This window comes from Canis lupus, chromosome 9, assembly GCF_048164855.1.
Source record: "Canis lupus baileyi chromosome 9, mCanLup2.hap1, whole genome shotgun sequence".
NCBI lineage: Eukaryota > Metazoa > Chordata > Mammalia > Carnivora > Canidae > Canis > Canis lupus.
Window position 1 is genome coordinate 66,667,952 of NC_132846.1, and position 12,504 is coordinate 66,680,455.

The following is a 12,504-nucleotide window of genomic DNA, read 5'->3' on the forward strand; positions in this document are numbered from 1 at the left end:
TGTTCAACTCTTCCTATGTTAGTTGGCATTTATACTTCCTCTGTTGCAAGTTTTCTCTGCTCACTTTGGGCTGGGTCTCCTTTCCTTAGTATTTGGCAAGAACAGCTTCTGATCAGGTAAAGTAATAGAAACAGGAATGGCCTAGGGAGATAACAGTTTCCCAAGCTGTGCTGCTTGGACTCCAAGCCCCACTCCTCCTCCTTGTCAGTTATTCTCTCTCAGTTTTTCCATTTGTAAAATGAAGCTGATAGCACCTGCCTCATACAGCAACAGGGGTGGTGAGTCAGCCTGTGCAGAAGTATGTGATCAATGCCTGGCAAATCTCGTAATAGCCTCGCTTCTTATAATATGTTGCAAAGAGTGTTTCTTGGCTCATCACTTATCTTTTGACAGCATTTATGGTGTCTCTTCTGGACATAAAGAAGTTTTATGTTTATATGTAGTCAAATCCATCAATCTTTCTCCCATGTTGATTTCTGGATTTGCTGTCTTTGTATGTAGTCAAATCCATCAATCTTTCTCCATGTTGATTTCTGGGTTTGCTGTCTTGCTGGAAGACTCTTTCTGAACAAATAATATTGGTTAGGACTCTTTATCTTGCAAGTGACAGAAAGGCAAGCTCAAAATGGCATAGAAATAAAGAAAACTTACGGATTTACATTGAAGTCCAGTGGGTAGGGCTGGCTTCAGGCAAGGCTTGATATAGTGGCTCAAATGTCACCAAGACCTGGGGTCCCTGTCTCTGCTCTGCTCTCCACGTTGGCATCATCTTCAGGTTCCACCTGATGTGCTTATCCTTTACTAACATCCACAGTTGGGAGGCAGGCTGGACTGATGGGCTTAAGTCCCACCTAAACCACCAGGCTAAAAAGGGAGACTGCTCAAAGGAAATCTGGAATTACTATTTCCAAGAGAGAAGGGACCATATGCTGAGTAAGGAATAACATATCCACCAGACAAATACCTTCTTAACTTTTTATTAGCACCCATCTTCTCACTCTTTCTTCATCTGGGCAGCTAAAAATTATCTTGATTTAAGAAATGAGTCAGGGATCCAGTTTATTATTTTCCAGATTACTGAGCAGTTGTTTTAATACCATTTACATCTTTTCTCCACTGTTTGAAATGCCATCTTTACCATAATGTGAACACACACATAGATATCTGGTTCTAATGCACTCTGGGGTGAATCAGGTGAGTGTGTTCTCCCCTTTCTATCTGTTTACCCTAACCCCTAAATGTTCTGTTTGTAGAATAAGCGGCTAGAGGAAGTAAAAAGAGAAGAAAGAGAATTACTAGAGGCCCAGTCTATTCCCCTGAGAAACTATTTGATGACCCACGTTATGCCAACACTGATGCAGGGTTTGAACGAGTGTTGTAAGGTCAGACCGGATGATCCTGTTGATTTTCTGGTAAGAGATAATTTTTAAAAAAATATCAATTTGAAGGGCACCTGGGTGGCTCAGTGGTGGAATGTCTGCCTTCGTCTCAGGGTGTGACTCCAGGGTCCCGGGATCGAGTCCTACATCAGGCTCCTTGCAGGGAGCCTGCTTCTCCCTCTGCTTGTGTCTCTGCCTCTCTCATGAATAAGTAAATAAAATCTTTAAAAAAAAAATCAATTTGAAACGATGCCTGAATCCAAACAAAAAGCTAGTTGAGATAGAGAAAATGTGTGTCTGGTTATTTGGGAAATAGCCTCTAAAACCTTTACAGTCTATAGTAAGATTTTATTACTCATTTGAAAGTAAAAATTTATGTACTTTTGTTTTTAAATTGTAAACATTGGTAGTAGTGTTTTCTAAATTGACTGGTCTTTTTTTCTTTCTTTCGATTATAGGCAGAGTATCTCTTCAAGAACAATCCTGAAATGCAGTGAAACTTTAAAGATCGTGTGTGATATACCTTTACAGAGTTAAAGATGAGATTAACACTGTAATTTGAAATTTTGCTTGAAAAAAATGCTTTTCCAGTTTTTGGAAAATTCTTTGTTTTCCCCACAAGCAAATGCTTTATTATTAATTTTGCAAATGTTTTATTAAGTAGAATCATTACAAAAAGCTGTATGGCAAACAAGTGACTTTGTTACAGAACTTTATTTGAAAGGTAAATTGATAAAAGTATGCATAGCTCATGGGACAAATACTGATTTAATATTCTTAGTCAAAGTGTTCTATACACTTGGATTTACAGTAATTTATAGCATGAAGAAAATCAGACTATATATTATTTGAACACATAGGCTAATGACTTTACACAATTTGCGATGGCCCCAATGCCAATGGGGTCAGGAAGAAATGAAAATGGTTTATGCTTTGCTGACTCACACTTAATCAAATGTCATTTGTTTCTGTTAGGTTAATTTTTGAGTTCAGAGTCAGTATCAAAACAATGAGTCAGAGAGAATTGTAAACCTCTTGGTAGAAGAGTTCCAATAACAGAATGAATCCTAATATTTGTGATAATTAAAAGTTGCTGAATATTTTCAATAAACTACAATACAGGCATAAGCCATTAATCCCTATGGTCTTTTTCAGCTTGAAAAAAATCCCATAATTTCCAGAATTACTCTGAATGAGAAATATATTAAAATATATTTCATCTCTTTAAATAATGTCATCTGAATATAACAGAACTTTTTTTTTTATTACGGTAATATATATATATATAACATAAAACTTACCTTGGTGACCATTTTAAAAGTGTATAAATCAGTGGTGCAAAGTACATTCACTGTTTGTTCCATGAAAGGGGGTTTATGCAAAATGACCTCTGAAGGCTGAGAAAGCAGGAAGACCGAAGAAAAAGGCTGACAAGTCCAGCTTAACAAGTAATGGTTTATTAGAAGACTTACAGACAGAAGTGTATCCCAGGGTTGCCCCAAGACCAGTAGATCTCCCAAACCCCACCTCCTTTAAGAACTGCTTTTACGGGATCCCTGGGTGGCACAGCGGTTTGGCGCCTGCCTTTGGCCCAGGGCGCGATCCTGGAGACCCGGGATCGAATCCCACATCGGGCTCCCAGTGCATGGAGCCTGCTTCTCCCTCTACCTGTGTCTCTGCCTCTCTCTCTGTGTGACTATCATAAATAAATAAAAATAAAATAAATTTCTTAAAAAAAAAAAAAAAAAAGACCTGCTTTTACTAGTCGTAGGGGCCAGGAGTCCACCCAGTGGAAGAATGGTTAAGAATAAGTGTGTGCTGGGACGCCCAGGTGGCTCAGTCAGTTGAGCTCTTGATTTCAGCTCAGGTCATCACCTCAGGGTTGTGAGATAGAGCTCTGCACTGGGCGTGGAGCCTGCTTGAGATTCTCTCTCCCTCTCTCTCTGCCCCCTTCTCCCTTAAAACAACAACAAAAAGAATAGGTGTGTGTCATAGTCCTATTTCTAGGACAGATCACTTAAAGGCCTGGTTAAACAAAAGGAAAGAATGTGTATGTGTGTGTGTGGGGGGGGCTGTGCTCAAGAAAGTTTGGGTCACACAGCTGTCATCAATGGCACATTTGCCCAAGATGGCACTAGTCTGCTTCACAGTCTTGGACACTCATCATCACTACCTAGTTTTAGAACCTTTTTATCACCCAAATGGAAATCCTTACCCTGTACTATGCCTTCAACACAGATCCTGGCAACAACTAATCTGCTTCCAGTCTCCATGGGTTGGTTTGTTCTGGATATTTATATAAACAGAATCACAATACATGGCCTTTTGTGTCTTCTTTCACTGGCATATTTTCAAGGCTCATGTATCAGGGCTTCATTCCTTTGTGTGGCTGAATAATATTCTACTGTACAGATGTACCACATGCTGTTTAACCATTCGTTCATTGCTGGACAATTTGGGTCATTTTCACCTTTTAGATATTGTGAATAATGCTGCTATGAACATTTGTGTACAAGCTCTTGTTTGAACACCTGGTGTCAATTTTGGGGGGTGGATACCTAGGCGTGGAATTGCTATCACACAGTAAGTCTATGTTTAACTTGCTGAGGAATCAACAAACTTTCTCTGCGTCATTTTCCACTCCCATCAGCAATGCATGAGGATTCCAATTTCTCCGCATCTTTACTAACACTTGTTATTGTGTGCATGTGTGTGTGTGCACACGCCAGTGATGCTAAATGGGTCTGATGTGGGTCGCAGTGTAACTAAGCACATGCTTGCTGGCCATCTGTGTATCTTCTTTGGAGAAATGTATATTCCTGTCCTTTGCTCACTTTGTATTTGGGTTGTTTTTTTGCTATTGAACTGAAGAGTTCTTTATATTTTCCGGATATGAACCCTTATCAGATACATGATTTGCAAATATTTTCCCCTATTCTGTGGCTTGTCTTTTCACTCTCCTGATGGGTGCCCTTGAATGCAAAAAAAGCTCTTAATTTTGATGATGTTGGATTTACCTATTTTTTCTTTTGCTCCACTGCACTATTTTGGACCTTTATACTTTAATCGAAAACACTAATGGAGAGAACACCTCCTCAGGTTTGAAGTCATTGGCCTTTATAATAGTTACCTTTCATGCCTTCATGATGGTTACATTTCATGACCTTGCTTCTTAGTTCACCAAGAAAACCTAGCGATCAAGAGCTGTTCTATCCTCCTACTGCAAAACTAGCTGTTTCCTTCCTGTGCTCCCACCTGAGACCAGCCCCTGACTTGTGTCCTGGATGACATCCCATCTCACATCATCAGATGCTGCTCCTAGAATTGTCTCTCCTTTCTCATAGTCTGCTCTTTTCCTCTCTTCTGAATTATCACCCTTTCCTTCCAACTTAATGTACTAGCTTCTAAACTTCAAAACGAAACAGGACAAAAATGATTAAAATGCAAAAATCTTCCTAGACCTCTGTATCCTCCTCCAGCCATGTTCCTCTTTAGAGGATCAAGGTTACCAGTGACCTCCAAATCCAACTGTCAAATCTTGGCCTTTGACAAGTTGACTTCTCTGAGCATTTACTTGACCTCTCTTCTTACTTGACCTCTCTGAACATTTTATCATTTCCTCTGTACAACCTTCTCTTCCCTCCACCTGAATGTCTAAAGCATAGCCAATCTAATTTCTAATCACTCACCCCTTCCCTCCACTGCTGCTCCCCAGGTCCCCACCTCAGGGATTGGCAATTTCATCCTTCCAGTTGCTCAGGCCTCCCACTTGGCATCACCTTTTACTTTTTTTTTTTTTTTTTTTATTCCATACTCAGTTCACTAGTGCATTGTACTGGCTTAATTTTGCAACATAACTCCAGTCAGCCTGCTTCTCACCCCTCTAGCGCTACTGTCCTGGCCAAGTCTCCCACCTGGATTGCTGCTGTCACCTGTTACTAGGTTGCTCTTCCTGTGACAGCTCTCAACATATCAGCACGGGGATCTTTTTCAAACATGACAGATCCCCTCAAAGCCCTCCAAAGCCTTGCCATCTCATGCAGGGTGGGAGGCAAAGTCCTGACCTAGCCTACGAGGCCCGATAGTCTGGCCCCTCATGGCTTCACTGCCCCTTCACTTCACTCTTCATTGCCAAGTGCAGGCTGCTTTGGGGCCTTTGCCTGGAGTCCTCAGCCCAGACATAACCCTGTGGCTCACTCTTACTTCATCCTTGGCTTGGATCAAATATCATGCCCCAGAGGGGCCTCCTCAGACCATCCTCTCAATGACATCTCACTCTGTTCCTTTTCTCTGCTTATACTGACATCATTTTATAAAACTATTAGCTCTTTCTTCCACTAAAATGTAAGCTCCACAGGGGTGGGGATTTTGTATTTTTCTGTATCTCGAGAGATGAAAAAGGTACATAGCACATAGTAGAGATGTAATAAATATTAGTGAGTGAAAGCTATTTAGCTGAAAGTTTGTTTTTATTTATTTTTTATATAACTAATTCAAATCTCCAGTCTTTTCATGAAGTCCATTATACACATTTCCATAGGCTGGGATGGGATACTTGAGTAACTCTGAGGGTCACTAAGAGGCTTCATGAAGTGGCACTGATTTTGGCAAATTCTCGCTTGAGTCTAGCCTCAGCCATGTCTTAGGTCAGGTAGGACCCTGAGATGCTGATTTGTCTTAATTAATCTCCTAGGAGACCAGGAGAGAAGACAGGATTCCGACTGAACTTACAATGAGACACTTACAATGAGACACGTAACTGTTGAGTGGGTGGATATTTGCACCCGTTTCACCAGTACTTTCTTTTCCTAGAAGCAGGGTAAGTAGCCAGATGATCCCGAGTGCTTGGCGAGTGCAAAACGAGGACAAGGCAGTGGCTTCCACTAGCTTGATCCACTACCCCCACCATACCTGTCCTGTGTGTTCGGGTTCTCCTGACAAGGTGCACTCACCTGGTCTTTGGATGAGCAGTGAGTTTTTATCTCCATGACTCCTCTTGACACATTGTCTCTTCGGAGATATTAATATATTCATTCTTTCAAGTCTTAGGTTAGGAGGCGTTGTCTTTAAGGTGACTTTTCATTTTTCTGGTTTGATTCATAAAGTGTCACTTTACAGTTAAGGTCTCTGAAGGCAATTTTCCTCCTAAAATCTGAGCAATCCAGCTTGTCACTGCTAAGCATCCTCTTGATAGAACTATAATTTGGATGAACGTATTATATATCCCGTAGTTTTACTATACTTATATTTGTATTATACTATATATAACATAGTTTGTTATATTATTTAAAAGACTGAAAAAAAAAATAAAAGACTGGTATCATTTACAATAAAATACCCAGCTGCAATCTAAAAAAGATGTGTAAAGCCTCTACATTGAAAATTATAACACACTGCTGATAATGGTAAAATGAAAGAAATGGAGGGATAAACTATATTAATGGCTTGTAAAACTCAATATTGTTAATACTTCAATTCCTCCCCCAAATAATGATCTGTAGAGTCAATGCAATCCTAAGCAAAACCCCAGTGTGTTTCTTTTCTCTCTTTTTTTTTTTTTTTGCTGGGAAGTGATCATCTGATTCAGAAATGTATATGGTAATACAACAGAACTTAGGATAATCTCAGGGAACAACAAAAACCTGAGGGACTTCACTGTCCAGATAGCAAGACTTATTATAAAGCTACAGTAGTTAAGATCAATGGAAAAATAAGGAGTCTAGAAACAGATCTACACATTAACAAATCACCTGATTTACAACAAAGACACCTTTAAAATTTTTTTTTGACAATCCAATTTAGAAATAGGAACAAGGGACGTCTGGGTGGCTCAGTGGTTGAGCGTCTGCCTTTGGCTCAGGGCATGATCCCCAGGTTTTGGGATCTAGTCCCGCATCAGGCTTCTCTCAGGGAGCCTGCTTCTCCCTCTGCCTATGTCTCTGCCTCTCTATGTCTCTCATGAATAAATAAATAAAATCCTTAAAAAAAAAAAAAAAAGGGAATAAGACTTGAGAAACTACTTCATAAAGAGGAATATCCAAATGAACAATTAGCATATTAACAGGCGCTCAAAGGCATTAAGCAGGAGAGAAATGCAAATGAAAACTGTAGGGGGATTTGGGCACAATGCTGCCAGAGGGCTGAATTTAAATGGACTGTTTACATCAAGTGTTGGGGAGGATGTAGAGCAACTAGAACACACGTATGTTGCTGGTGGGACTACAGATTGGCCCTATCCCTGTGATAACCTTTGGAAGTATTACTAAAGGTAAGTATGGGTATACACATGATCCAGCAATTCCACTCTTGGGTATATACCCAAGAAGGATGAGTGCTTATGTCTACAAAAAGGCATGTACAAGAATATACAAGTAATATTACTCATAAAAGCCCCAAACTGGAAAAAAACCCTAACATCCCTTAATAGGAGAAAGATATACTGTGATATTTACAACAGGAGAAAGATAGTGTGACAGTAGAGAATAGTACACAGCAATGAAAAAGAATCAATCCTCACTCCCACAACAATGTCTCACAGACCTACCGCTGAGTGAAAGAAGTTACATACAAGGGTGAATAGCATATGATGCCATGTATATGAAATTGAGAAACAGATATAATTAGTCCATAGTGATAGAGGTAAAAATAGGGGTTACATGGCAATGGTGGTGGTGGTAATGAGTAACGAGAGTACATGAGAGTGTACACAGGATAAAATTCATACAGCTCAATAGGCAGTGTTATGAGGCACAAGCACAAAGGAGTTAATACTTGTACACATTACTATATAACTATACTTTAATAATCTTTTAAAAAAGAATTAGTAGTCTACCTTAAAAGAATGAAATATACCATGTGTCCTAAACTAAAAACAAGACAAAACAATTCCTTAAAATGTGGACCTGTTCATACCCATACAGTTCCTTAGATCCACTGCAGGAAAGAAAAATACCATTTGAATTCCCACTTAAAAACATTAGTCTTTTGTTAAAAATATTGAAATTAATCAATACCATTCAAATTCATTACATAGAGTGTTTTTGTGTATGACACTGTATTAGGTGTTATTTACAAAGTCAGGTTAGTTGAGAAGGAAGGCAGATTCTAAGACAGCCCTCCATGATCCCTGCCTGATGGAATTCATGCCTTTCTGGACTCTGAGTGTGGTGGAACCCATGATTTCCTTCTATGCTATGGAATTCAGCAAATCTTAGGTTACCTAAGACTATGAAATCATGCTAGCAGAATCTTTTGCTTTTTGAGCTAATGTGTTTTGATGAAGCAAGCTGCGCTGTTGGAGACCCACATGGCTAAGAACTGAGAGGGCCCTTAGCAAGCAGCCAGCAAGACACTGACATCCTGACACCGACATCCTCAATCCAACAGCTCCAAAGGCTGGAATTGTGCCAACAAATGCGTGTGGAAGTCAGTCCTTCCACAGTTGAGCCGTCAGATGAGACTCCCCAGCCCACCACAAAAGCAGCCTTGTTCAAGACCCTGAATCAGAGGACACAGCTAATTCATAGCCAAATTCCTGACTCCCAGAAAATGTTCAGTAATAAATGTGTTTTTCTGTTTTTTGAAATGTTTTAAATAGTTTAAAATTTGTGGCAAATTTTTACGAGCACTAAACTAGTATCACTGAATAGACATCATTACTTTCTAAGAGTTAGGATGCTGAGGTGATTATTGTTATGAACTTTTGAATGTCCCCAAATTCATATGTTGAAGTACTACCCCCGTCCCCCCATTGCAGCCATGAGACTGTATTTGGAGATGGGGCCTCTAAGGAAGTAAGGTTAAATGGAGCCATAAGGGTGGGGCCATGATCCAGTAGGATATTCTTAAAAGAGACTCCAGAGAACTTATTCTCCCTCTCTCTTCCTCTCCCTCCCATCACCTCTCCCTGGGTCCCTCTCCCCACCATGTGAGCACAGTGAGAAAGCTGTCACCTATGAGTCAGGAAGAGTGTCCTTACCAGAAACTGGCCATGCTGGCACCTTAACTAACCTTGGACTTCCCAGCCTCCAGAACTGTGGGAGATAAATTTCTATTGTTTAAACTACCAATTCTGTGGTTTTTTTCTTATGGCAGCTCATGCTAAGATAATTACCAACTGTTTTTGTTTGTTCTAGCCAGATTAATTACAGAATTGAAAAGAACTAAATGGAAAAAAATAGAAAATAATTGAATGGAAATACCGGGCAAATCTAAGTTGTTTTTAAAGAATCAGAAACAACTTAATTCTTAAGTACCAATATGTGCCAGGCACGGTTCTGTGCTTTGGGCTTAGAATAATTTGAACAATACAGTCGGTTCATTTCTTCATAGAGCTTAGATTTTAGTGAGGATGACAGAATAAATTTTAAAAAATAGTGAGGAAGTTCTCGTTATGTGATAAAGATTTTAATGCAAGTAAACAGTTTAGATACGGTGGTCTGGGATGGCATCTGGGAGGCACTGACATCTGAGCTTCGAGAGGCTGAGAACAAGCCAGCCACGGGAAGGGCTAGGACAGCAGTGCAACGGGGGTGAAGCATGGAGGCTCTGAGGCAGCAAGGAGCTGAACATGGTTAAGGAAAAGAATAAAGGCCAGTAGGGTTGAAGCACAGCAAGGAAGGGGCAGAGTTTGAGAGGAGGTTAGAGGGAAAATCAAGAGCCAAGTCACGCAAGACTTTGTAAGCTAGTCAAGTTTGGCTTTATTCTAAGAGCAATAGGAAGTCATCAAACTGCATTTTATGGGAGCGTGATAAAATCTGAGTTACGTTTTCAAAGTCCAGCTGCTGTATGGGGGGATGAGTGGAAGGAAAGCACAAGCAGAAGCAGGGGAAGAACACCGAGGCTACCCCACGCTAGACAACACAGTGGCTGAGATGAGGGTGGTGGCAGAGGAGATGGAGAAGGGGGTGACTTCTGATGGATTTTGGAGGTGCAATTCACAGGAGTTGGCGATGGGTTGGCTACAGGTATCGAGAGATAGTTAGGAATCATAGGAAGGAATCGAGGAGACTGACTTGCCCTTTTGGCTTCAGTCTGGAATACTTTTTTGCCATTGACCTAAAGGCAGAGTCTAGAGGAGGCACAGGTTCGGGCTAGTTCTTTTCAATGTGCTATTGCTGTTCTTCCTTTCATGCAAATGGCAGGAGACACATTCTTCATAAATAAACATCTAAGGGGAATTTAAAAAGGTACAGTACTCATTAGATGAAAATGCTACTATTTTTACTCGAGTAACTCCTAGATCTAGTTAACCTTGGTTAAAAAAATTTTCCCCAAATTTTTATTTATATTCTAGTTAGTTAGCATACAGTGTAACTTGGCTTCAGGAACAGAATTCAGTGATTCATCACTTACATATAATACCCAGCACTCAACACAAATGCCCTCCCCTTAATGCCCATCACTCATTTAGCGCATCCCCCCACCACCTCCCCTCCAGCAACCCTCTGTTCTCTAGAGTTGAGTCTCTAATGCTGGTTAAAAAGTTTTTAAACAGATGCATCATTAGTTGCCAAACAAATCACTGTAGTTTATTATCGGGATAAAAATCTCCATATTAACGTAGTATCTCTAATTAGCACCTCCTAAATGACACTGAAACACAATCTTGCTAGTTCCAATATATGAAGAGGTTCTGTTCTCAGAAACATTTCTGTGCATTTCTTAAATTTGAATGCACTGTGGACCTATGAAAGCCAGCTTAGGAATTCTCCCCACTACTCATGACACTGCTCCATAGAAAATGAAATCTGAATGACACTTAAGATACTGGTAGAAAAATGTCTTCCTCCGTCTTCACAGCCAGTAGAACACAGGCACTGTGGTAAGGAGGCTAGGGCTGCAGGGCTGGGGCAGCAGCTGGAGGGATGGGGCCGGGCTCTGAGGAGGAGCAAGGCAAAGCTAACAATAAGGGTCCTGTCTTAACCAGCTCTCGGGGTCATTGGCTTTATCTCCTGCTCCACCTTCCTCGGCTCAAGCTATATACTTAAGTGGATTCTAAATTCTGGGGATATGTGACCACCTGGCTTGTTACTCGCTCGTGAAGTTTGGGTTGGATTACGTTGTAGTTACAGGTGTACAGAAGCCCCCACACCTCTTAAATAAGATTTCATTTATTTATTTGAGATAGAGAGAGAGAGCACATGCACGATGAAGGGGGGGCGGGGAGGAGGCAGACTGAGAGGGAGCAGCCCACTCCCTGCTGAGCAGGGAGCCTGACCCCCCGGCTCCATCCCAGGACATGAATGGAAGACAGACGAGAAATGGACTGAGAGCCACCCAGGCACCCCAAGAAGTTCCTATTCTTTTTTTTTTTTAAAGATTTTATTTATTTTTTCATGAGACACACAGACAGGCAGAGACAGGCAGAGGGAGAAGCAGGCTCCCTGCGGGGAGCGTGACCTGTGACTCCATCCCTGGACTCTGGGATCACCCCAACCTCTGAAGCTGGTGCTAAACCGCGGAGCTACTGGGGGTGCCCACAAGTTCCTATTCTTAAATTTGTGACATACATCATCAGTGCCTCTGTGCATGGGCAAATTTTAAGACCGCAGCCTTAATTTTATTTTAGTGATTCCTCCTGGAGCTCAGATTTTCAGACTTTTAAGGACAGGTCTGCTCCTGGGCCCGCAACCCACACCATCTAGAGGACAAGAGGGTGAGGGAACCATGGAAGAGTGGAGCGTCTAGGGCCAGTCCGCCTCCCCATCAGCGCTGTTTGAGGAATGAGGGCCACGTACATAATTCAAAATTTTCTAGGGGCTACATTTTAAAAGGGAACAGATGAAGAAAACGTTACCTTTGAGGACATCCTTCATATATCCGAAAAATACGATTTCAGCGTGCAACGAATAGAGAATGTGTATTAGGGATCTCATCATTTTGTTCCTACCGAGGTCTCTGAAATCTCTTATTTTGGCACCTAGCGGTACATCGTAAAGTGCACCAGCCTCTTCTCAAGCGCCCAAAAGTCACCTGTGACAAAGGGCTACGGTATTAGGACAGACGCAGGTTTGGGTCCCGGGCGGCCTTCCCTGGGCCTTTAAGTCCCGGACCGCTGCTCCTCCTAGGTGTTCCGTGAACACGCGGTAGCATTTCCTGAGCTCAGAAAAGTCCGAATCTACTT

The 12,504-nt window shown here is 41.3% G+C and overlaps 1 protein-coding gene and 1 long non-coding RNA gene across 5 annotated transcripts in view; one reads left to right on the forward strand and one right to left on the reverse strand.

Moving 5' to 3' along the window:
* AK7 (adenylate kinase 7) overlaps positions 1 to 2,515 on the forward strand; it is a 75,973-nt gene extending 73,458 nt beyond the window's left edge. For all 4 annotated transcript variants that reach the window (XM_072839859.1, XM_072839860.1, XM_072839861.1 and 1 more), the window contains 2 exons: positions 1,254 to 1,412; positions 1,838 to 2,515. In XM_072839859.1, the coding sequence (XP_072695960.1) occupies positions 1,254 to 1,412; positions 1,838 to 1,876 (198 nt within the window). In that variant the 3' untranslated portion in view covers positions 1,877 to 2,515. The remainder of the gene's footprint in view (positions 1 to 1,253; positions 1,413 to 1,837) is intronic.
* A 4,398-nt stretch (positions 2,516 to 6,913) lies between these two features.
* On the reverse strand, positions 6,914 to 12,498 carry LOC140640450 (uncharacterized). Its single transcript, XR_012037177.1, has 2 exons — positions 12,178 to 12,498; positions 6,914 to 10,548 (listed from the first exon to the last, which is right to left on the reverse strand). It is a non-coding gene; the product is annotated as an uncharacterized lncRNA (long non-coding RNA).
* Positions 12,499 to 12,504: the final 6 nt, after the last annotated feature.